This window comes from Anopheles nili, chromosome 3 (genome assembly GCF_943737925.1).
Source record: "Anopheles nili chromosome 3, idAnoNiliSN_F5_01, whole genome shotgun sequence".
In the NCBI taxonomy this organism is placed as follows: domain Eukaryota; kingdom Metazoa; phylum Arthropoda; class Insecta; order Diptera; family Culicidae; genus Anopheles; species Anopheles nili.
Window position 1 is genome coordinate 75689913 of NC_071292.1, and position 22815 is coordinate 75712727.

At 42.4% G+C, this 22815-nt stretch overlaps 2 protein-coding genes across 2 annotated transcripts; one reads left to right on the forward strand and one right to left on the reverse strand.

Annotated features, from left to right (window-relative positions):
* The first annotated feature begins 4679 nt into the window (after positions 1-4679).
* LOC128723434 (SEC14-like protein 2) lies at positions 4680-16349 on the forward strand. The gene is made up of 5 exons (XM_053817176.1): positions 4680-4733; positions 13652-13721; positions 14374-15178; positions 15240-15394; positions 15463-16349. The coding sequence occupies exons 1-5, from the start codon at positions 4680-4682 to the stop codon at positions 15618-15620; spliced, it is 1242 nt and encodes a 413-aa protein (XP_053673151.1). The 3' UTR covers positions 15621-16349.
* A 120-nt stretch (positions 16350-16469) lies between these two features.
* On the reverse strand, positions 16470-22052 carry LOC128722884 (mediator of RNA polymerase II transcription subunit 14). Its single transcript, XM_053816567.1, has 6 exons — positions 21898-22052; positions 20382-21816; positions 18135-20313; positions 17841-18055; positions 16841-17572; positions 16470-16773 (listed from the first exon to the last, which is right to left on the reverse strand). Exons 1-6 carry the CDS (start codon positions 22050-22052, stop codon positions 16513-16515), a joined length of 4977 nt encoding a protein of 1658 aa, XP_053672542.1. The 3' UTR covers positions 16470-16512.
* Positions 22053-22815: the final 763 nt, after the last annotated feature.

Sequence of the window (22815 nt, forward strand, 5' to 3'; positions counted from 1 at the left end):
TTCAAAAAATATTTTTATATTCTAACCGAACAGTACATACGTGACACTATCTTGAACCCGCAGTAGTTTTTATGCGACCAATGAATTTATGAAAAGTAATACACATCGACCTTTTTAGTCGATTTAACAATTGTTTGATTACGAATGTATCACCCACTATCGTGGAACAAAACAATTACGTTGTTAAATGTTTATCAAATGTCGTTAATATGCTACTAGGTTCTTTTTCATATTTAATTTTAGCTACGGTTAACTTTATCAGCTAATACACTCAAATTTTATACCAATACGAAGCTGTGCACTGCAAGCATATTTTGTCATCAGAGGCATGGGGAAGGGAAATTGGGAACCCAAAAAAATGCAAACGTTTGCGGTAATTTAAAGTAGGCACTATATAGTAGTCTAGCCCTTCAGCAAACCCTCGTCGATGCAGCGAAGGTGCGAAGGAACTGTAATTGATAGAATAAAGACGAAATCTTATCAAGAATTTAACGATAAAGGAGCAAAGCTAAATACACGAAAACGGATGCAGTTGTTATATGATAGGTGTTGGTTCCTCCTGCCACTCAGATATAAACAGTCAGCGCTGGCTCTTCTAGGTTAAACGATGCCTTAAGCAAGGTAACGAAATGGAATAGAAAAATCAACAACATAAAAAAGATCAGTCACTATGAAAGGACGGCAAAACAGATTGTGAAAAGATAATTTTAAGCTAGTGAAAATGAAATTTATGTCTAAGTTCTACGATTAGAAGAAACAACAAAATTTAACCGAATGTACATCGTAGGCAAGGACAATATGCGCATATTGGTGTTTGCAAACTTCTTAGAAGTTTCGGTTTCTTATGATGCAGAATAAGAAAACGTGGATCAGAAAAAGTTACAAAAACAAAATAAAATGTCACAAACAAAGTTGAGAGCGAAATTGTTTACACAAATATTTACAACTATGTGTCGGTCGTCGTGGGAATTGTTTTAGTTGAATTTTGTTAGTTCTGCTTACTAATTCCTTTCCTTATGCTGTTTTCAATAGAAGTACCGTTTCATTTTTTTTGAGAACGGGTGTAACATGTACTGACTTTTAAAATGCATTGCGTAGCCTTGTATATATGGTAAAAGTTGTTTGAAGAATTCAGTTTGGATTTGGTCTGAATTTTTTTTACGGTTTGAGGCTTCCCTGAAGCCATGTAAAGTAATGTTCGAGTTGAGGCTACAAAATTCGAACCTGCTTCGACTTCGTCACAGTGAAGTCAAACACCAGTCACAAGGATAGGCTTCATTATAGCGATAGATAGTCCTCAACATTTTGGCAACTTTGCTTCGACTGAGAAAAGTGCTAAGATATAAGAAATATAACCCTTAATACAAGATGCCGAATAATTCAGCACTATTTCTTTAATTATCTAGAAAAGCGACTGCAATCGTAAGATAAACAAAATGTAGTTGTTACGTTCGGAATAGTTGTCACAAGGAGATGAAAGTTATCAAGTAAATATTAAAGATCTTCAAAATTAATCGTATTTTGGCTTAAAAATAAACAAGAATTATAAAAACGTATGCATGCTACTGAAAAAAAAACATTGAGGTTATACAACAACGGCTTGATTTATTTTATATCCAACAATTATTATGATATTTGGAGGGATTACTGCAAAAGCAAATTTTATGAACGTGCCGTTAACATTGCTTTATCGAATACGGTGATAGAACAGCACCTTTTGTTCCTTTACACGTCTACTATTTACCGTGTAGAGAAACTTGTTCATCAATTGCGGGAGCTGCTGTAACTACACGTAGTCTAGGTTCCCATGTTTGGGTTTGCAAACTTAAAAACAATCATAGGAGATTGTGATGTCGCTGATGAGATCCTTTCTAAAAGCATGATAGGATACATGTTTGATGATTTGACTTGCATCGGCCACAGTTGAACCAATGAATCTTGCATCGGCCACAGTTGAACAATGAACCAAGATTTCTATAAGGCTACGGGTCTGACTTGCAACTTTTACCTATTTTTCTGTTTCTTAGTCGCTCAGAAGTATAACACTAAAAGCTACTAAAAAGTACAATCTACGTATCATTGTCATAGACCACGAGAAGATTGAGTAGTTTGAATGTAACGTGCAAGTTTATATTCTTCCTTGTGAGAAAGGAAGTGAGTTGTTTAGTAGGTGGTGAAAATGATTGTAAAAGTTCTACACACGATGGCAGATCAGAAAACAAGAAATATAACCAATCAGTGAACGATATTTAACTGCATTATGACAAGACAAGGATAATGGCTACAATACACAAACCCTCATAATACAGATTAAATCGAAAGCAGATATTACAATAAATGGAATCACTTATAAAGGTGAATGATGCACATTTAAATGAAACTATACACAACAAACACTTGAACTGATAAGTCTGAAATAGATGGAAACTGTAGTAGACGAATGATTGATTAAAACAAAATAATCTCGCCTAGATGCGATAGATAGTCCAAAAGAGTGAGAATAAAAAAAACAGGAAGGATAAAATGTTGTTGAAAAAAGGCATAGAAAGAAAGGTAACATTCAAATAAATATGTAACGATCTAGTTAAACAAACAGCAGCCCAAACAAAACAAAAGTTGCATGAAACCATTTATATGGATCAATATATCTTTCCGTCTTAACTCTGTAAGCATACAATTACCGTTTCTTGATGCAAGAAAGAGGAATCTTTCATATATGTCGCAATTAGTGATGACTGGAAAAAGCGAAGGATTTCGTGTACTAGTAACCATGTTCCATAACGTTCATCTATATACATATATTGAAACAGAAGCAACTAGAGAAGACAAGCTAAAGTTATGAAACACGTTGGATATAGCATGGTAACGATCACAGTCGGAAAACGTCTTGCTGTTATACTGTGCTGCTATGGTTAGATACGGTTCTAAAATAAATTCTGGAGAACTTCAGCTGCAGTTATTTGTAGCTTTAAGCGAAAACCTAGCCGATCGCAAGTAAACGAATCATGAAAATAAAGAAAAAAAAGAAAAAAAAATTATAAAAATAAGGAGGCTTTTTTATGTTTCTACTATGTGCAACGATACAACAATGCAGCTTTATTTCACCTGTACATATGACAAAATCTATGTATTGATTATGCATTACCGTCAATGTTTCAAATGAAATTGCATTTCTGAGAATTCTGTAAAAAGCTTATGCAGTTGATTGATTGATTTCAATGATTACCAACAAAGTTTAACGACCGCTGGAACAGCAGCGATTCTCGCGTTCACCAGTGTTCCGTAGAACACTAGCATTCACATGGAGATAAATTCGATATTTTCGTTTTATTCGCTTATTGTGATGTATTATTAGTTGAAAGTTAAATAGATATTCAACAAATCAAATGCACTAATATTTCCATTTCAAATTAATAATAATAATATCAATGTTGCACAATTTTCGGACAACTGTTAATTTAAACTATTTAAATATGAAAAAATCCCTACTTGCAAGAAATTTAGTACAATTTTTCTTTATTGATTTTATTCAAAGCACATTTTTTTGGTTTTTATTGTTTGTTTTCAAAAGTGGCTATTAAAAACCATGTCATCATAAAATTTTTTGGAATAATTTGAGGCTTATGAAAATATTGACCGTTTCCCTCTCACTATGCACTGTCGTTGCTCGTTCAACGTGCAATCTGCGGGATTTCCAACGCAATTCGCTTGTAGATATCGAACCGCTTCGGTTGTGTTTTTAACCCGTTTGCTCGCAAGTAAACCAATACGTTTTCGTTGCTTTTTTCCTACCGGAGCTCAGTGTGGGAGGAGTTTTCCAAGGTTTCTCGCGTGCTAGGACTCGTAGTACAGATTGTGCACTCAGTTTTACTGCTGCGCTTTGCTCGCCCGACCTTTTGCCGGATTTAGACCCATTCGCACGCGTGCAGTGCTGCTTTGTTTTTCGTGCTTTTGTTTTCTCCCTATCTCTCTCTCTCTGTCACTCTAGCTCACACGCCTTACAGCTGGTACTATTTACATTGCCGATCTTTCGTTTCGATCCGCCTGCTGTCTGGGCGGTTGCAAATGAATGTTTATTAGTAGTTTTTTTCCCATTGCATACTAAGTGTGTTCCCGTTTGTTTTCAACGCTCCGTCTAGGAAAGCTTCTTCCGTTGTTACTATTGCAATTGTGGTAGTTGGTTGTTTTAATTGTATTGGTTCCCTGCGTATGCATTTTTAATGCAGCACGCTATTCGTTATGCCAACGTAAATGAAGGGCACTGCAAAAAGGGGGGAAGAAATCCAAAATCCGTCTTCGTTCGGGTCTCGTTTGTTGGATCCAAATTTCAGTGAAACAAAAAATGGTTTATTGAGGGCATAAGTGAAGTGTGCACGTTTAGATGTTTGATAGTGAGGCAATTGCAAGCGGTGCTCCACGGGTTTTGATCAATCCGAAGGGAGCGAAGAGAGATTAATTGATTGATCGATCTACTACCTATTTCCCAACAATTTTCCCTTTATACTACCAGCTGCTGCAGTAGCAAGTATAAGAACATACCATATTACAATTAAAAAATCCGACAAAATATTAGTGCAAAACAGAATTGAGATTGGGTTGTGCTGACGATTTGCAGCAGCAAAGTAGCAATAAACCGTTCCGAATTTGCGCGCCCTTCCTGCACGGCTTTAGCCAGCACGATGTCGATGAAGATGCCCACCCTCGAGGATGACGAGCGGTTCGCGCTAATGAAGGTAGGTGCACCCGGCGATAAGATAAGACAGTCAGTTTCTTTTGATCGATACCTCCAACCGCTATAGGTGATAAGGTGCGATTATTTCGTCTGGGGGTTGGACTGCTTGTGTCCGAAAAGTTTGACGAGCACCTTACTTTTGACGCACTTATTTTGCTTCCCCCCATTCCGGAGTTTTTCTTCCCCAATTTGGATAGGATTAGATTAGGCAACTAAGCTAGCCGACCCAACGGGCTAATAGAAAGTTAAGGCTAATGGATTGCGTACCGTGTGTACCCTCCCAAATCTCCTTTGTAGGGGTGCAATGCCGAAATTGATAATCCCGTAGTGCAACTTTTATTTTTTCTTTGGTTGGGTGTAATTTCATGCAACGTTGCACCAATTCGACCACCCGTCGATTGCGCGTGATCGTGTCGTACAATTATAAATGTGTTTTCCGGCTCGTTCCTTTTCCGTGGAAACCAGCGCATGTAAAAACCAGGTGCTGTTATGGTTGCTTTCATATGAGTTTGGACCTGCGAGTGGTTTTTCAAGCGTATGAAAATAATGACACCCGAAAATCTCGGGCTGATTATGGATCATTCGGGAAAACAAGAAATCTCAACTGTATAAATGTGATTTTTTTCTATTTGTTATTGTTCAAACGATAACAACTCTTGGTGGTAATTTGACCATTTTTCCTTTTTCGATTTCATTTTTGGTACGTAGTTTGTATGTTCATGTTTTTAAAGCAATTAAAATTGAAATTTCAGGAACTGGCAAAGTTTTATCATTCGACGGAACCAGCATCAATTTTTTCATCTCTCCAAAAAAACATATCAACCTGTTCTTCAGAGTTTGCTCGAATCGAAATTACCGAGATTATCGAATACGCTTCGATTTACAGCACCATAAAGATAGCGGAATGGAAGGGGTAATCTTTCAAAGCAACGTTCATTTGAAGGTCGAATGTTTCATTTACGATGAGTTTATCTTTATGCCCTTGTGTAATAACTTTCATAAATACGCAAAAACAAAACAAAAGGTACAAGAATCAAAATACATCCATTCGTTAATTCCTATTAAGCAAACGGTGTTCTTAGTATTTGCTTTCTGAACGAGGTTGGCATATTCATTAATGTCTTATTTTTCTCCCCAATTTTAAACGAAAAACGTGTTGTTTTTTCTCAACGCATTTCATTTCTGTTCCGCGTAATAATATGGCGATCAACTTCGATATTCGCCTTGAAAAGTACCTTCGCTATATTTCCGCAGCCAATGATGGTTTGCAGACGCACAAAAAAGAATAGCATTCCGTCGCTCTCAACCTAGCTCGGTTTCCATTGATGGAAAATCGTTCCAACCACCGAGCTACAGCACACGGCAGCACAATCTAGGAAGGAATGCAAGGTAGATTAAGTGTGGCATGTAGAGGCTTGTTTATGACCGACGGCGAGTGGTTCGTTTTTGTCGCTTTCACGCCTATGATACGCTTCTTTTGCGTTGTAGCCATTTGGCTGGTTGGCAGACTTTTATTTCATATTTGGCAAGTTCGTGCTAGTGCTGCGCGTACTCCACATTCGCTTCTACACGCATAACCTTGAGCTCGGCCATGGTCATCAGCTTGGAGAAGGAATGTGGCTTTCCTCACTAGTTTAGGTCCGCAGCAAGATGAGTATGTTTGTGTGCTCTACACTAGGAAACGAGCGGATTTAATAACCGCAAACATATGCTATCTAACGCACAAAAACTCCATTAACAATCAAACATAAAATTAAGCACAGTGAAATGGCAATAATGTTGAATAAAATTGCTTCAGTAAGAAGTGAATTGCGAAACGCAGCGATTGAAGTCTTTCGTGTACCGTAAGCGACGAACCCCCATGTTACGCTACGTCCAAGCAATTTAATAACAATTAATTTTGATGAGAAAACAAAATCGCCTTGGAATTGCTCTTGACACACGATTGACAATGTTGCTAATTCGAAAAATTGTCGTTGCAGAATTTCTAATCATCGTCTTGGATTAGTTGCTTGGTATTCTAGTTTATGCATAGCTCCTAGTACTTGCTGTTCCTCGGGCTGGTTTGTTCTGGTATGAGCCATATTTTCGCAATTGTGCGTTAAAAAACTTCCCCATTGTTCCATGATAAGGAAGCCCTTACGTAGGTAAACGTCTCGAATGACGACAATGACGGGAAATAATACTTTGATGATCGAACGGTACGGCTACAGCACGTTTCGTAGCATCAGCAACCGCTCCGACGTCACTTCGCATTCGTTGCAGGGCGAATCGCTTCTAGAAGCTGGCCTGTCAACTCGGCACTAGTAGAGAGCTGTTGTTACGCGTCGGGAAATTATACCCGCCACTGGTAATTATTTGCACATTACTAGTGTTGTAATTAATACCCCGAGCGACGGAGATTCACAATGTAATCCGGTGTTCGGCTCCGGAAATAAACTATCAGCACAATGATGGCCTTATTTTGGCAAATCCTCCGATAATGACGTGTTGCAAGGGCTACCATTCCGAGGCAAATATCAGTGATGGGGGTTTTATTTGGAATTTGTTTGAAAAAAAGGATTTTTTTTTTCTAGTGGTCAACTTTTACTTCAGCATCCCAATATATATGAATATATGTTTATATGGTAATTTTATATTGTTGAATAATTATTGAATTATTATAACTATTAAATTATTATATAATTACTAAAAAATGTTCAGAAAACATCCTGTTTGAAATTTTGTCAGTAAACATTTTTTTTCCTTTTTTCGACTCGATGTTATTGTGGCTAAACCACAACGAAGTATGTTTTGTGCGCCAAAAAAATTGATTCACATTATTCATTGCTTGCCTAAAAGATTATTCATATATTATAACTGCGCTGAAATGCACAATTCCTTTCGATCTACTCCATTCCCAGAGTAATATTAGTCACGAAATTGGTACCAAATTATCATTGAACACTACCAAGCCTGCGCCTGCCTGAGGAAAGGGACTTTAACATAAAATTATCATTTTTTAAACAGTTTTCTCATGCTAATTCTAAATCTAAATCTTTAGCCCAACTCTCAACCTAGCTGAAGAGACCTCTTGCTTATACGAAGGCAGTGGCTCTTTGGTTAAGAGGCCGGTAGATCAGTACCCACCTGCAGGCAATTATCGGTCATGGTGTACGACTGCAACGACGGCACATATTGAAAGCTTCGTTACACGTTTACGTGGCTAAGAATCGGCCGGTAGGAAAATGAAACGTTGCCATGAGCAGGTGGCTAGAAAAAGTTGTTCACCTTCAGTGCCATTTTCCTCCTGAAGCACTCGCTGACGTTTCCCCGTTTCCCCTACGGTAGATACTCTAGGAAAGTGGACCCCGTTTGAGCTGGTATTGAAGAAGGTGGAGATTATTCCTAAACACACTGCCGGCATGCTGTGGTCGGAATGATGTAGACTTGTATTTCAGCATGATCATTTCGGTGTAACAAACTAGCCCGTTTCAGGGTCGCGAGAACTAGTGTGGTACTACCAGTCTCGAGCCAGTTAAGTGGTGCAGGTTGACTAAAACACTCCCGAAAACTGGTTTCCGAAAATATATATGACACAATATTAATGGGCGCAGCACACAGTGTCGACAGATGTCAAAGCGACGATCGGTTGGGATAACAGACCAGCTCGCGGCACTGTTCCTTTCCGATGCATATGCTAATTCGATGTCCAGCAATGTTATTTTGCCTATGTGATGATATAACCGACCATCCTTGTCGACACTTTTCTCCCGAAGCTACGTATTGGAACATTTCCATTCCACGAAATTTCACGGAGGTTGCAGTGATCGACTAGTGTTCTGGAACCTATCAAGGACGTTCTGTGTAAATTTGATAGTTAAGCGATCGTATTTATGATAAATGACTTACGCTGACAATAATCTAGATTATTTAGCTTCTAACTTTTTCCGTCGCCGTTTGGGTCGCTGCACTTAACCCAAGTAGACGGTATATTGCATACTTGAATGAATGTTTGATCATGTATAACGTGTCAATTTGTTAGATTACAAAAAAATGCATCACTCATCCTGGTTATATACATAATAAAGCAAAAAATTATCATTTTTGCGAGTTATTGCTGAGTTTCATTATAATGCAGCACATTATGGCGTTCATTAATTCATTGCCCTCGAAAAAAAACCAATTACAGGAAAAGAAAACTTCGTAATTATTTTACAGTTATCACTACTTGTATTGCGCGCATAAAAATTATCTAGAAAATCTATCAAAAACATATTGATCACATTACTTGAAATTTCTCGAAAAAAAATAAATGTCCTTTTAGAAAATATTGATTATAAATTTACAAAACTGCGTGTTCAGCAGTTAAGCTTTTTAATATATTTATATATTACAAAGCATATAAAGTAGATAAAAACTAAATCGCATTACAAACTCACATTATAAACGACATTTAGCGTGTTATTCTAACCGAAATTAATCACCATCAATTTACCTTGTTTTGAAGAAGGTACCAAAAAGATACATTCGAGCCTGAACTATTTTATTAGGGCGCCTAGGTTATACCCTTTTCGTTTTTGAAGCACTAATAAAGTGGTTTTTAGTAGATACAATGTATTGCTGTAATTATTAATTTTCAATAGACTCAGTACTTTGATGTTATCGTTAATGACAGAAGAGCGGCTGATATTTCAGAAATGTATAGGAGATGCGATCGAAACTTTCTCCTCTTGTCCAATGATTGACAGCTTGTCTTGCGTCGAAAGCAACACATTTCAAAAACTATTCCTCGCCTTTCCAGGCGATTTTATGCTGGAAGATAACTGGCAGTGGTGCACAACACAATGCAGTTGCAACCGTTAGATTGCATTTTTTTGCATCTACCAAAAGACGAGTCAATGATTCTAAAGAAAAAAAACACATATCGTTGCCGTAACGATCAATTTTATGAGCAAACCATACCACTCTCTTGCCAGTATAAAGGAAGATACATTTTTAATGGATCCTTTAGCCTTGGATGATTGGAGGCTGGCGAAATTATTCAACACCGGCAAGATGCAGCTATTACATTTTCCCCCATTGCGTTTAGAGGATATGAAACCGGCTGAACATGAACGCAAAATGTTGGTTAGTTATTGGAGCTAATGAAGAATGCTTTAATATAATTGTTAATCTAATATCGTAGCCGATGGGTTTATAGTTCTTATCCTAAATAATAATAATGATTAACCAACATAAGCCGTAAACTACACGCTGTTTTACGCTCGTGGTCGATTGATTTCATGAGAAGGCCTATTAGCTTAGTGTAAATCGACTGGAAAAGCAATGCTAATGAAATTATTGAAGCATATATATGGTGGTTGCGTAAAGGTAACGATCGCAAGGGTTAATAAGAATAATTGAAAGCTAATTTACTGTGATTTTGCAAACATTTCTTTTAAAAGCGTTTCGTAACTATGTTCGCTAAAATCAGCATATTCATGATATAAAAACCTTTTTTTTTGCAGTTTCTAATGTTTCCAATCCTTAAAGGGTCACCCCATTCCAATTCATATTCCCACAACTTATTTTTAACCCATGACATCGCTACTACAAAAGAAGATCACTTTAACTCCCGTCGGGTGCTCAATCAATTCAAAGAGCTCAATCTTCAGATACCGGTGCCGGTTATCGACGACTTCATGAAATAGTTTAGATGGAATCACGCAGTTACTCGACATCTATCAATCATGTTATTTATTCCCGCATCGAACTAGACACGAAACTACAACACGGTGCCAATCGAAATTCCGCCTGGTTCGCACGTTACAACGCATATGTTGGTTATTGGATGTGTTTTGCTGTCTGCAACTGTTGCCCCTTTTCTCTTTCAGACCAGCGAGGTCTTCCAACTGGGTCGGTTAGTGCGAAATCGCTGTAAAACCTCCAAAAACCGCGTTGCGAACCATATGCATCACAGAGGCTCTTTTGCCCAATTAGCTTGTCTACCGACTGAACGAAGTGCAACGAGAACTATAGGTGCTGAGTAGGGAGTAGATGAAGCTTTGTGCCGTAAAAAAAGCCCAAAATCAATGCGTCAGAAGAGGTTTCGTTTTTTCAGTCTTAACACCATTTTTTTTCAAGCGTGCTTCAATACGTTGCGAATGTAAGACGATCATAAATTCATCTCGTAATGTTGCTTCAAGAAAAAATCGTAGGAAGTGATGATCATGGAAAAAAAAATTGGTAATCAGAAATTTGAGCCTTCGCGTACATTTACAGAGTTTTGTTTTTAATGCAATGTTTTGATGCAATATTTGTTATTTGAGTGCTATTTTGAAAATTGGTTTATTTATGTTCAAGACGTTTGTTGTTTCATTGCAAGTTGTATCGAAATTCTATGTGATTTTTCTTGTCTATAGCACATTTCAAATAATTTTCAAACATATATGGGTGACATACGTTCAACTAAAATTTCAAACAAAACATTCTCCAATAGTCCTTTTTTGTCCAAAAGGAAACGCATAGTCCTATTTTTTGTTTTATTTTTCGAAAAATACCACAGTTAAAAATGTCATAAATTTCCGATAGAAAATTTATATATCCTTTTGAGTTACTCAAAAATGAAATTATCTCATGCTCCCTACGAAAGTTGTCATTTCTTGATGTAAGGTCCTGTCGAAATTTGAGCGGATTTCTTTTTGGGCACAAGTAACTGATTCGAATTGAACCTTATCGTCAATATCGCGATTCCGACGGTATTTTGTTTTAATTGAGTGTATGTTTTTTCTAAATTGAATTGATGAATTCTCTACTTGGATCGAAAAACGAAAAAAAATTTTTTTGCTGTGGACAACACTCATTCTATAATTGACTGAACCCACCACCTCGTCGTTTGCATTTGCGCGGCCGAATCGACACGCAAACGGCAATTGCGCAACACACGTGCTCTTTCTCGTACCGAGTACAGCCCATATACTTGACGCAAGTACAAAGTGAGGAAAACCTATTGCGTAGGCCAATGCCAGGTGCCCTCGTGCGGATCGTACTTCGATACCTCGGGACCGACGCTTAGACACTCTTGATACTGGCTGACCAGACTTGTAGCGGGAATGGAATTTCATTGAGTTACTTTGGCGCAATAGGCGCATCGATTTGCATGGCCTATTAAAATTATGGGCATAGGTTACTTTTTCTCCAGTTTCATTCACCCTAGACCTTTACCACCCTAAAACCTATGTCAGTTTTTTCACACCAGTACCGTGTTGCTGGAGCATTGGAAGCACTGGTATTCGATTGCTGCCACGAGTTTTACGTAATTCAGGTATGATCACTATTTAGCTGCGAAAGCATTGACCTTGCCGTACGCAGTCAACTGGGACCTGTACTTCATGGTAGCAAGCGAATGCGAAAGAAGATATCAATTACGGAGACTATACGGTATAAAATGTCCTTTTTATTTAATGTACATCAATGTAACTTTATGTGCAGTATCTGTGCTTCGATATAATTTTATCATAGCATGAAACACTTATACGATCAGATGATACCCTCAATATTATGTTAGTGACAATTAAAATGCTAATTGCATCTTTCCGATCTGCGAAGTCTATGTGAAAGTCATATACTTGTCCTTCGCTGGAGGTTGTCGCTGATGCCAATGTTTACAAGCGGCAATGTAAAAGGGACATTTCCCTTCTAGTTAACCTTTCGATAGCGTGGATTTCGAACCCGTGGATCAAATACTGTGCCGGGTAGAGTGCTTTCTGTTTGCATAACAATAACAATATATTCGAATTTCACACGTTTCCCAGCAGTGGCTGATGGAGTCTTAAAAGGTAAAAAGTTTAAGTAAACTCTCACGGTGGGTGCATTTCAAGTCACCATAAGGCAACGCACACGCGATGGAATTTGAAGGAGGCATACAAATCGATCTTCGAGTTGAACGATGTAGTAGGCTGTAGGCCCGAATCCTAACCAGGAAGAGTTCGTTTTAATATTCCATTTATACGTTACCTTGATCCCCGCGAGTTAATTGTACTATCATCCTGGTGTCTATTTTCCTATGCATCACGTACTATCGCATATTTATTTCTTGCCTTCCACCAACCTTCGCTATTGATGTCGAATATCACGCCTCTTCCTCCGAGAAAGAGAGATTGGCAATCATCTTCCACCGACACTTCCAGCGCATAAAACGACGATGATGACTCGAGTGAACTTAAGTTCAAGTGCATCGTCGTTTAACATGCGAAACAAAGCTATCTACTTGGTGACATGCCACGATCGGAGGTCATTACGAACATGTATGTACATGCATGTTAGCACACTAGATTCATAATACCCAGTAGCGCAAATATCAACCATCGTATTTGGCATTGCAGTTACAAACAGGACTGTTCTGTGTTTTCGTTTTTTTTTTGCGCAAGGCGTAAACACCACTGTGCCACAGCTGATATATAAGCAGAGAGCAAACACGAGAATCAAATGCACGGCGACGTGACTGTATGACCATCATCAGAGGTCACTCGGTATACGTAGTTCGCAATTCCACTAAGTACATCTCCCCAAATAGTCCACCTTCGCCGGGTTAGAAATGAACATTCTGAAGCCCTCTTTGTGGCGCGGTATTGAACCAAATACCAATGGGGCAGTACAAGCTGAAGTTGAAGGGCGCTTCAGCGCCGTTGTGGCCGACGTGAAAGGTTGATCCCCTTACGATTCAGCTGCTCGCGGCCTTCATCGTCATCGGCATCGCTCAAACCAGCAACCAGTAGTGTGGGAGAACTGTTTTAGGACAATTTGAACCGATTGCAATGAGCGGTTGCGAATATAGCGAGGGGTATCCTGCTATGGTGAATTACACTATCCGAGACGAGTTGCGATGACGCACGTCTTGATTATACTCTGATTACCACATGACACCGCTTTCATACGTTTCTCCCTCTCTCATTGCAGTTCCGTCGGCAGGTTGTAGACATACTGAAACCGGAGCACGATGATTACTACCTGCTACGCTGGCTGCGAGGTAAGCTATACCATCTGAGTCCTAGGGAGGACATGGAAATATAGGCATTAGGTCGCGCACTTTGCAAGGGGTCTTTCAAACCAGTCTAACGCTAGATGATCAATTATTAGGCATTGAGTAAAGAAATATTTAAAATGAAAAGTTCTTCGGTTCGGCATACCAACGATTAGAACATCACTCATGGACGAACGGAGTTTTCTTTTTTTCTTGTCTCCATTGAGCTTGCGCTAGAAGAAAAGCAAACCTCAACTCCGGCACGTGCCTGTGGCACTAGAAGGTTAATTGGTATTTTTGTTTTCTATTTTTTTTTCTCACCTCCCATCTTTTCTACCAGCTTGCTGGTGTCGTGTGGGGAGATCTTATTAGAAATCCAGTAACGATTGCAAGTTGCTGACAGTAAGGTCGTGCGAATCTGTACAAAAAGATGCTCAGAAGAGTGTAGAATGCTTGTTACTACAATTCATTTAGAATCGTATGATTCAGAATATTCAGAAAGTTGCCTTTATATGTATGTCTTGTCTTTAATGGGATTCATGCCTAAAATGGAATTAGTAAAGTACGCAGTTAAAATTAGAAAAATCTATTGATTTCTATACCAACCTCCTGCAAAGAGTTTAACTCGCTCTAATCTTGTCGTTCTATTACTCTTTAGCTCGCAACTGGAACCCTGAGGCGGCAGAAAAAATGTTGCGCGATTCAATGAAATTCCGTGAGCGCTGGAACACCGACGAGATTGCTAAATGGCCGACGCCACAGATCTTGCGCGACTACAGTCCGCACGGTGTGGCAGGTTTTGATAAGGAAGGCTCGCCGATTATCATCATCCCATTCGCCGGTTTCGATATCTGGGGACTGCTGCACAGTGTGTCCAGGGCAGACATCATCCGCATGACAATGCAGGCTCTCGAGAGTTATATGCAGCTCGCGTACGAGCAGAGCCAGAAGACGGGTAACGCGAGTAGTCGGCAGTTCGTAGTTGTGTTTGACATGGACAACTTCAACCTGAAACAGTACATCTGGCGACCAGCAAGCGAAGTCGTAATCTCGCTGATCAAGATGTACGAAGCGAACTATCCAGAGATCCTGAAGTGCTGCTACATCATAAACACCCCGAAGGTGTTCGCGTTTGCGTACAATATGGTGAAGAAGTTCCTTGGCGAGTACACGATTGATAAGATCCGCATCTACAAGCCGGATCGGAGCAAGTGGCTACCGGCTATCCTGGAGCGATGCGATTCGGAACAGATTCCCGCCTACTTTGGTGGTTCGCAGACCGACCCGGACGGCAATCCAAAGTGCGAAAAGAAGATCTGCTGGGGCGGAAAAGTGCCAAAGGAACTGTACACCTCAAAAGAGGACAGCTTCAACAATAATCTGTCGTTCACCGAAACAGACATTCGGAAGGGCAGTAAGCTGAAACTGACGTTCGACTGCGAGGACACCGGTTGCTTTCTGAAGTAAATGAACGTGAACATGGGGAAGAAGAATCACTAACCTAATTGATCTCATCCACTCTAGGTGGGAATTCCGCACGTTCGATCACGACATCAAGTTCGGCGTCAAGTGCGTCAACAAGAAGACAGAAGAGTCGTCCATCGAGGTTCCGCTGAAGCGCGTCTCGTCGCACCAGGTGGACGAATCCGGTTTTATTACTTGCCAGCCAGGATGCACGTGTATGTATACGTACTTTTATCCCTTTCTAGGCATTTTTCATCCATCTTTCTTTCCATGTTGGCTTCAGATCATGTGCTGTTTGACAACTCATACTCGTATTTCAAGACGAAGAAGATCCGCTACTCGGTGCTCATGACGGCGCCACTGAGCGACGTGGAGCAGACGATGGCCCCGGTTGCAATCACGGAGGAGACGTCTCCCGAGGAAACGCCGGTCGAAGATTGATAACTGATGAGATGTGATAACTGAAGATGTCCTTAACGCCAGTTCTCCGTTTACTCCATTTAGCTTGATTCAAAACTTTGATGATTAGCTTCCAGTCGTCACTGACATCATAACGCGGGAGTTAAGTGACCATTCTTGCATTGGTCAACGAAGACGTTGATCAAATTTTACACCATCGTGAGCCAAAGATTTCTCTCTGGATGCCCCTAATTTTGCTATTCGCCATTTTCCGGCGATCCCGTGTGAGTTGCATAACACCAGAACAAGGAAAACAACTCAAACACAACACCCCACCTTTCTACTCCAACTTAATCACGGTTTTCCTTTATCATTTTGAGTAAGGAAATACAAGATAAAAAAATGGCATATTTGCATATTCCAACAAAAGGTGATATTTGATTAGGTAGTAAGCGAAATTGGATATTCCATTCGCCAAAAAGGGGGTTTCATTGTTATAAGGTTGTAAAAATATTAATACTAATAGTACTGGTGGTAAAAACCAACAAACGCGTAAGGATGTCCTGCACATTCATAGTGATGGGGATGTATCGTAGCTCGGAATGTAAGTGATAAGAAAACGGGTCGGTGCGAAACAATAGGACTCCCACGACAAGTGCACCATAATAATGTGTGAAAAATCTTGGTAATGCCAGCTTCAACATTCGCATATACAACAGGGAAGTAGCGCTGCTATTGCTCTACCAAACTAACCATTAAATTCAATAAAACGATCGGATTGGTTTCTCAAAACTTTGGTCGCGTGTTGGATTTGTTCCGTTATCATCATTGTCAGCTTCATCAGCAACTCGTTCCAGATGTATTGATTGCAAATATTGTGTATTTTACAATTACACTGCTCCATTAACGGAACTGTAGGTTGGCGATCTATAGCTTAATTCGGCCCTACGGGACCTCCCCCACCCGGTCCTCCTGCCTGCGGCCCTCCACCCGGACCGACCATTCCAACGTATCCACCGGGCTGTTGTCCACCGGCTCCCATCTGCTGCATCGGTGAATGCATCATGGGGCTCGGGCTAGATCCAACTTGAGGCACTACCTGAGGCGATGGACCGCCGCCCATCTGTCCACCCATCGGTCCACCCGGTCCGCCAGGACCTCCCACCGGGCCTCCCGGTTGCATGACACCGCCAAGCTTAGGAGAGCGAAAAAAAGGAATAAATGCAATTCGACGCTCAGGAAGTGATTTCCTCCTTCCTTACCTGCATCTGCATCTGACTCGGTGCGGGCGGTTCGTTAGGTAGCGTGAGCGTTAGCAGTAGATCCCGCACGGCCGGGAAGAGAGAACACTCATCTGGTAACAATACGGAACACTCAGAGAAACGACGCAGGTGCGCGCTTACCGCGCTCGTCAGCTGCGGTGGCATTGGTTCCCGCCGTTCGGCCAACGTTGTGTGGTTCATATTCATGTCGTACACCATCGGGAGTAGCATCGTAACCGCGTCCTTCCACTCCATGTTCGGGAGATAGGGGACACGCGTGATCTGAATGAAAAACAGAATCTTCTGTCGGTGGGACAAGATTGTGGTCGTACCGACGGGGACGATGGGTGTGGCTGACGGGGGCACCCGAAGCACAAACTGCACGTTCCACTTATTGCCCTGCACCAGCTCCGGCATCAGGTCAAGTCGCATGATCTGAATGAAGTCCATCAGCACCTTGGCTGGAAGGTTCAGCATCCGTGTGAAGCTCGTCATCACGGCGGGACGATAAGGTGGGGCTGCCACACGTTGGTCAAAGAATTGCTCCAGAATTTGGAGGTCCTCGGCCGCCCACTGGTATGGGGGTTTACCGTCCATCATCGGACCCATTGGCAATTGGTTCACCTTTAGGTGTAGCGACTGCATATGGTTCGGATTAAGGAACACCTGATACTGCAGACAGTCCGCTTTGAACACTATGACGCCCGGCTCATTCGATGTGATGGCCATTAACTACAAGACAAAATAGGATGACAAACAAAGAAGATAGTGGAAGATAGTATGGAACATATTTCCCATTATAAAGTGTGACAAATAAGTCGATTTAATTTACTGCATATTTTGTCCATTTTTCTCTGTTCAAGTTAACAGATTGCAAACGGTTTCGCATAATTTGTACTACTCATATTTAGTCTTAAATTAATCTAAAGATTTTTGGAAAAGCTCATTACAGTCCAACTGTTACGGTAACACAAATACTTGCGGTAGAAATGTAACTTACGCTCTCCTCTTGGTGGATGATACGCTGGAGCTGTCGGCGCATAAATACCGATCCAAGAAAACGTTCTAGCGGACTAAGCTCTGGACCTGGTACTTCTTTTTGTGGATGTGGCGTCGATCGGCAGAGAGTGTCAAGCGCTTCGTACGTTAACAGGGTCGGGATCGCTCCTGCCCAAGACCGAGCCGGCAGGACACGAGATGTATAGTGATGAGGTGCTGAAAAATAGAAAAATGTAACAAACCACCAAATGCTCGTTTCACGCTCCACCTTAATTTCCGTTTCTCTTATACTCACTTTGTACTTTATGTTCGGGGCTCTGACCAGGACGCGGCGAAGGACGAGGCATTCCCGGCGAGCCGGGCCAATTAGAAGCAGCTGGTGACAGGGCTGCGAACGGACTGCCGTCGGTGTGGCCCTGCATGTACGACAAACTGCTGGGTCCGGGAGAGTGGGCAGCCATCGGGCTGGGTTGCGCGTTCAAAGGAGAAGACGGCATTAGACCTCCGCTTGGTGACGGGTGCGGCATGTGCGAAGCTGGCGGGGATGTCATATTGAAGTTGTTTAAATGACCTTGTTGTTGCCCTCCTTGGCCACCGGCTCCGCTTGTACCACCACCAGCGTTATTGGCACCCGCGCTCCCACCAATCGGGTGCGGACTGGCTGGAGTGTGCGGATTCGAACTGGTCGGCGGTGTTAGAGGCGCCGCAAAACGAAGACCTGGATCACGTGGACTCTGCGGACCACGCATACCAGTCGCTCCAACGAGGAATGTGTTCGAACCAGTCCCACTAGTGCTACTCCCTCCGGTGCCTCCGCTTCCTCCAACAGCACCACCAACGGTACCGACAAGTCCGGACGGGTCTTCCAGCGTCACCGGAGAGGGTGGATTGTCGTCCTCAGACTGTGAGCGCCTCCGAAAGACGGCCGTCTCATCAACATATTTCGAGAGGAAACCCTTCAAGCCCTGAGTTGGCGTGAACTCCTCCACCACGTTGCTCCGGTCGAATCGACTATACGCACCGTCCCGGATAGTGCAGAGTCCACCACCTCGGAACCGTACTTCAAGGCAATATACACCCTGGAAGGAGATACGCAACAGCGTTGGGGATTGCGGGATAATGCAGAACGACAGCACTGGAATCTTGGGCGACTGCAAGATTGCTAGGTGCGGAATAATTGGCAGCTTGGCTATCGAACCGAGTGGTTGGTAGGTTTCGTGTAGCATGTGCACGATCTGTGCCAGGCTGTAGTTGTGGTTCAAGTGTGCTTGTAGCTGATCACGCATCATAGAGTGCGCGTTGATCGCGCTATTACCGCCGGTAAAGACAAGCCGAAACTCCTTTGCTTCGGTATCCCAGCAGATGTTCACGCTCACCTCCTTGTTAGGACCATATGCGAGCAAGAGGTTGGTATAATTGTACGATTTGATCGCTACCATGTTCTGCAGGTTGTGCTTCTCATTGTTGAGATGCTCGCGGAACTCGTGCACCAATGTGTACAAGTATACGATTTTTGACCAGTCGCTAAGCAGCAGATCGACCACCTTCGAGACCGACTCGACCGGTTGCATCTCGTATTGGAGATAGACCGCTCTTCGCATACCCTGCTCTTTGTGATGCATGCTCGGTAGCGGCGACCCATAGAAGACGAGTTCAATCGTCCAGAGCCGCGTTTGATTGCTCTTATTGACTTGTGCCCGCACCGATACCGACAACAACCGTTTGAGCAACGCATTCCACACGTGCTTGTCAATCGGTGGAACGTGGAAAGTTTTCGGTTCATTTCCAGCCATGGCTCCTGCCTTGCCATCCGACCCAGCATTTCCGTGTTGCTGTTGCGGCTGCTGTTGATGATGCTGTTGCTGATGTTGTTGTTGCTGCTGTTGCTGTGGCTGCTGCTGTTGCTGTTGGGATATGGATGACACTTGCTGGGGCTTAGGTTGGGGCAGTGTCAAAAGCTTCAGCACGAGCGAAGTCGCATTCGCCTCCACTTGCAAACCACCGTGTGGGATCTTGCGAAGCGTGAACTCCTTCGCCAGGGTGACAAACGGAAGTTTCTCGTCACACATCGCAACCACGTGCGCCAGTTCCGGAATAAAGTACGCCGGGTAGATGGTTTTCGGTTGCTTCAACGGAGGCCCCATCCCAGTCAAAGCACAGTCCAAGGGGGACAGCTTACGTTTGCTCGTGCTTCCTGAGATCGGATCGTCGATGTACGTACCTGGGCCATGCGTGGCCACGAACGTATCGAACTCGATCATGGACAGCACGCGAAGGTACATCTTTGGCATTGTATCCGTCGTCGCACCGTTGACTGTTGCCTGGCCACCGGAAGCTTGCTGACACGCCAATCCAGCTACGGAAGCCGCTTCCTGCGGCTGTCCCTCCTCGACAGACGACGGTTTTACCAACACCAGATAGAAGGTGTATGTCATTTCGTTTGGACACGATTTCTTTTCCTTCAACTCAGCAATCTGGAAAGAAATAAGGAGTGGATAAATTGTCAAAAAATACTGTTCAACGAATTATTTAGGTATTTTACCAAAATAACGTTAGCATGTCGATAGAGCTGAATGAACACCTTGTGAGGTCCCATTCTAGCAATCGGATGATTAGAAGCGTATATCAGCGGTAGGCGATCCTGGGTCGAAGCGGGTAGATGCTGAAGGGTCTTCTCGCACCTTCGTTGGGTGATCCAGTAGCGTAGCTCCGAGATTAGGTACTGCAGCTTGGACCAATCATTGTTGAGGGCATGCTGCATCTCAGGCATAATAGGGCAATCGAGATGCTTTGGCACGTGACACCGCAACATACCCGTATGGGTATCGACCGTGATGTAGATATGTTCTGCACGTAGGCACGGATTCAGTACGGGTACAGTCAGCATGGCCGGAGTGCCTTGAATGTGATATTCCACGTCCTTCAGGAACAACTGTAGCTCGGTTTTAACATCGTTCAGACGCGCCAATGATCGAACGTACACCGTGTGTACCAGCAGCCGCTCCATGGACAACAAGTCCGACCGGACGGCACAATCTGCAATATCGGCCTCCTTGTTGCCAATGGAGGGAACATGCAGAATAGCGAGTTGCTTGGCAGCGTCGTTCGGGTCGGTTTGAATGGTCAATCGATAGCCGAGCTCTGATTTGGGGTCTTTGTTGGTGAGCTCGCGCCAGTACGAAACTGTCAGCCGTGATCCAACTACGTACTCGTCGACGTGGATATGGTCGTCTAGCCGGTCGCGAATCAAACGCAGCGTTTGAGTGTATAATACCTCGAGCTGGAGTGATTGGCAGAAGTAGTGCAGACATGTATAGACCTCCGCCAAAGCGTCAGTGCAGTCTACAATACGACCCTGTATCAACTGGTGGATGTAGTTTACTTGAAGCGGATGCACGAGGGCTTTGCCGTCACCCGTCTCCTTGTCTTCGACGAGGAAGTCGATATCAAGCAGTCGCCAAGGCACGGTAGGTGCGTCTCCCATCACCGTTAGCGAAACCTCGAACTCGTGGTCCACTTTGAACGTGACGCGACCATTTTCTATGCGGAACTTGCGCAACTGTGGCAGCAAACTCCCTGTCACTAGGCGATGCTGGATAACCTGGTTCAGGCGTTGCAGCGTCTGTCGCTTTTCGGTAGGTGTGATCGGGTCAGGCGGCACAATTCGATCACGAATGACGGAAGGCAGTCGAGAGTAGCTACCGGTTGTAAGAATTTCCACCGCCGCGGGAATGTGGAAATTGGGAAGCCGGGCATGTACAAGCGTTTCTCGCGCCACTCGCGAAAGCATGTCGGCCGTATCGATGAATAGCATCGACTGCTTGTCCAGGAAGCCCATAATCTTGGCCGACTTATCTACCTTGGAGGCGGAGTTGGCCCACTTTACCAGTGCTAGCAAACGGATAAAAAGTTGCCTCGTGCTTGCAGAAAAATTGTAGATTTCAATCTTGCGGTCCATGTCTGTTTTACGTGGCAACCTATCGAAAGTACGACAATTATTGAAAAGGTGAGTATCCAAAAAGTTGACGAAAAAAAGGTAAGTCGAAAGAGAATCTTACAATTCTGCTAGAACCGTCAGCTCATGATACGTTCGCTGAATGATGAAATCAATCAAGCGGCCTAGTGGAATTAAATTCTGTCGTTGAGCCATCTCTTGCCCCGTTGGGATGAAGCTCGTCACCGCACCTCCCTGTTCCAACGGTTGTGGGGCCATTATACCACGCGATTATTCGTTTTCCAAACACTGTTTGTTAACACAGGAACCGCGATCACAATGTTTCGTTGATTCTGAGATTTTTACGAGTCTGGCCATATAATTCACAAAACTGTGAACACAAAGCTAAATCACAGTCGAATCACTCCGGTACTATTAGGAGAATCAAGTTGTCTATTAAGAATCGTCACTTATATTATTACGATTTTAACAACACATGGGTTGTTCGGCATATACACGAAGTTTAATTCTGGGACGAATACGAATAATGCAAAGTTAAACTCAATTGTTTCAATCCGACGAACCTTAAAACCCACAACTTCTTCTCGTTGATCGTTTTATGTTATTCCTCAGATGGGCTATACTCGCTATCGAGTGGGATTTAAATGGTATACACGAGTTTTTCGACAATAGATAATCACTGCACGTAACAGAAAATAAAAAAAAACGAGCTATTTATTCCTTAGATATGAATTCCAAACATACCATATTCATTCACAAAAATTACACATTTAAAAGATGATTGTATATATTTCTCATGTAATTAAATATATTTTCGTAAAAATACATCATTAGAATTATATTAATGCCAAAACCCTCTTAAACTACGTTATTATTGTAAAATTTACAAAATTCTTTGCAAGCGTAGTAGCATCACAACATTTTTGCACCTACCCACTTTCACACAACACACACGCTTCTTGACATCAGCAATGTCATATATGGTGAATTATTTAATTTTCTAGGATCTGTCAAACTTCAC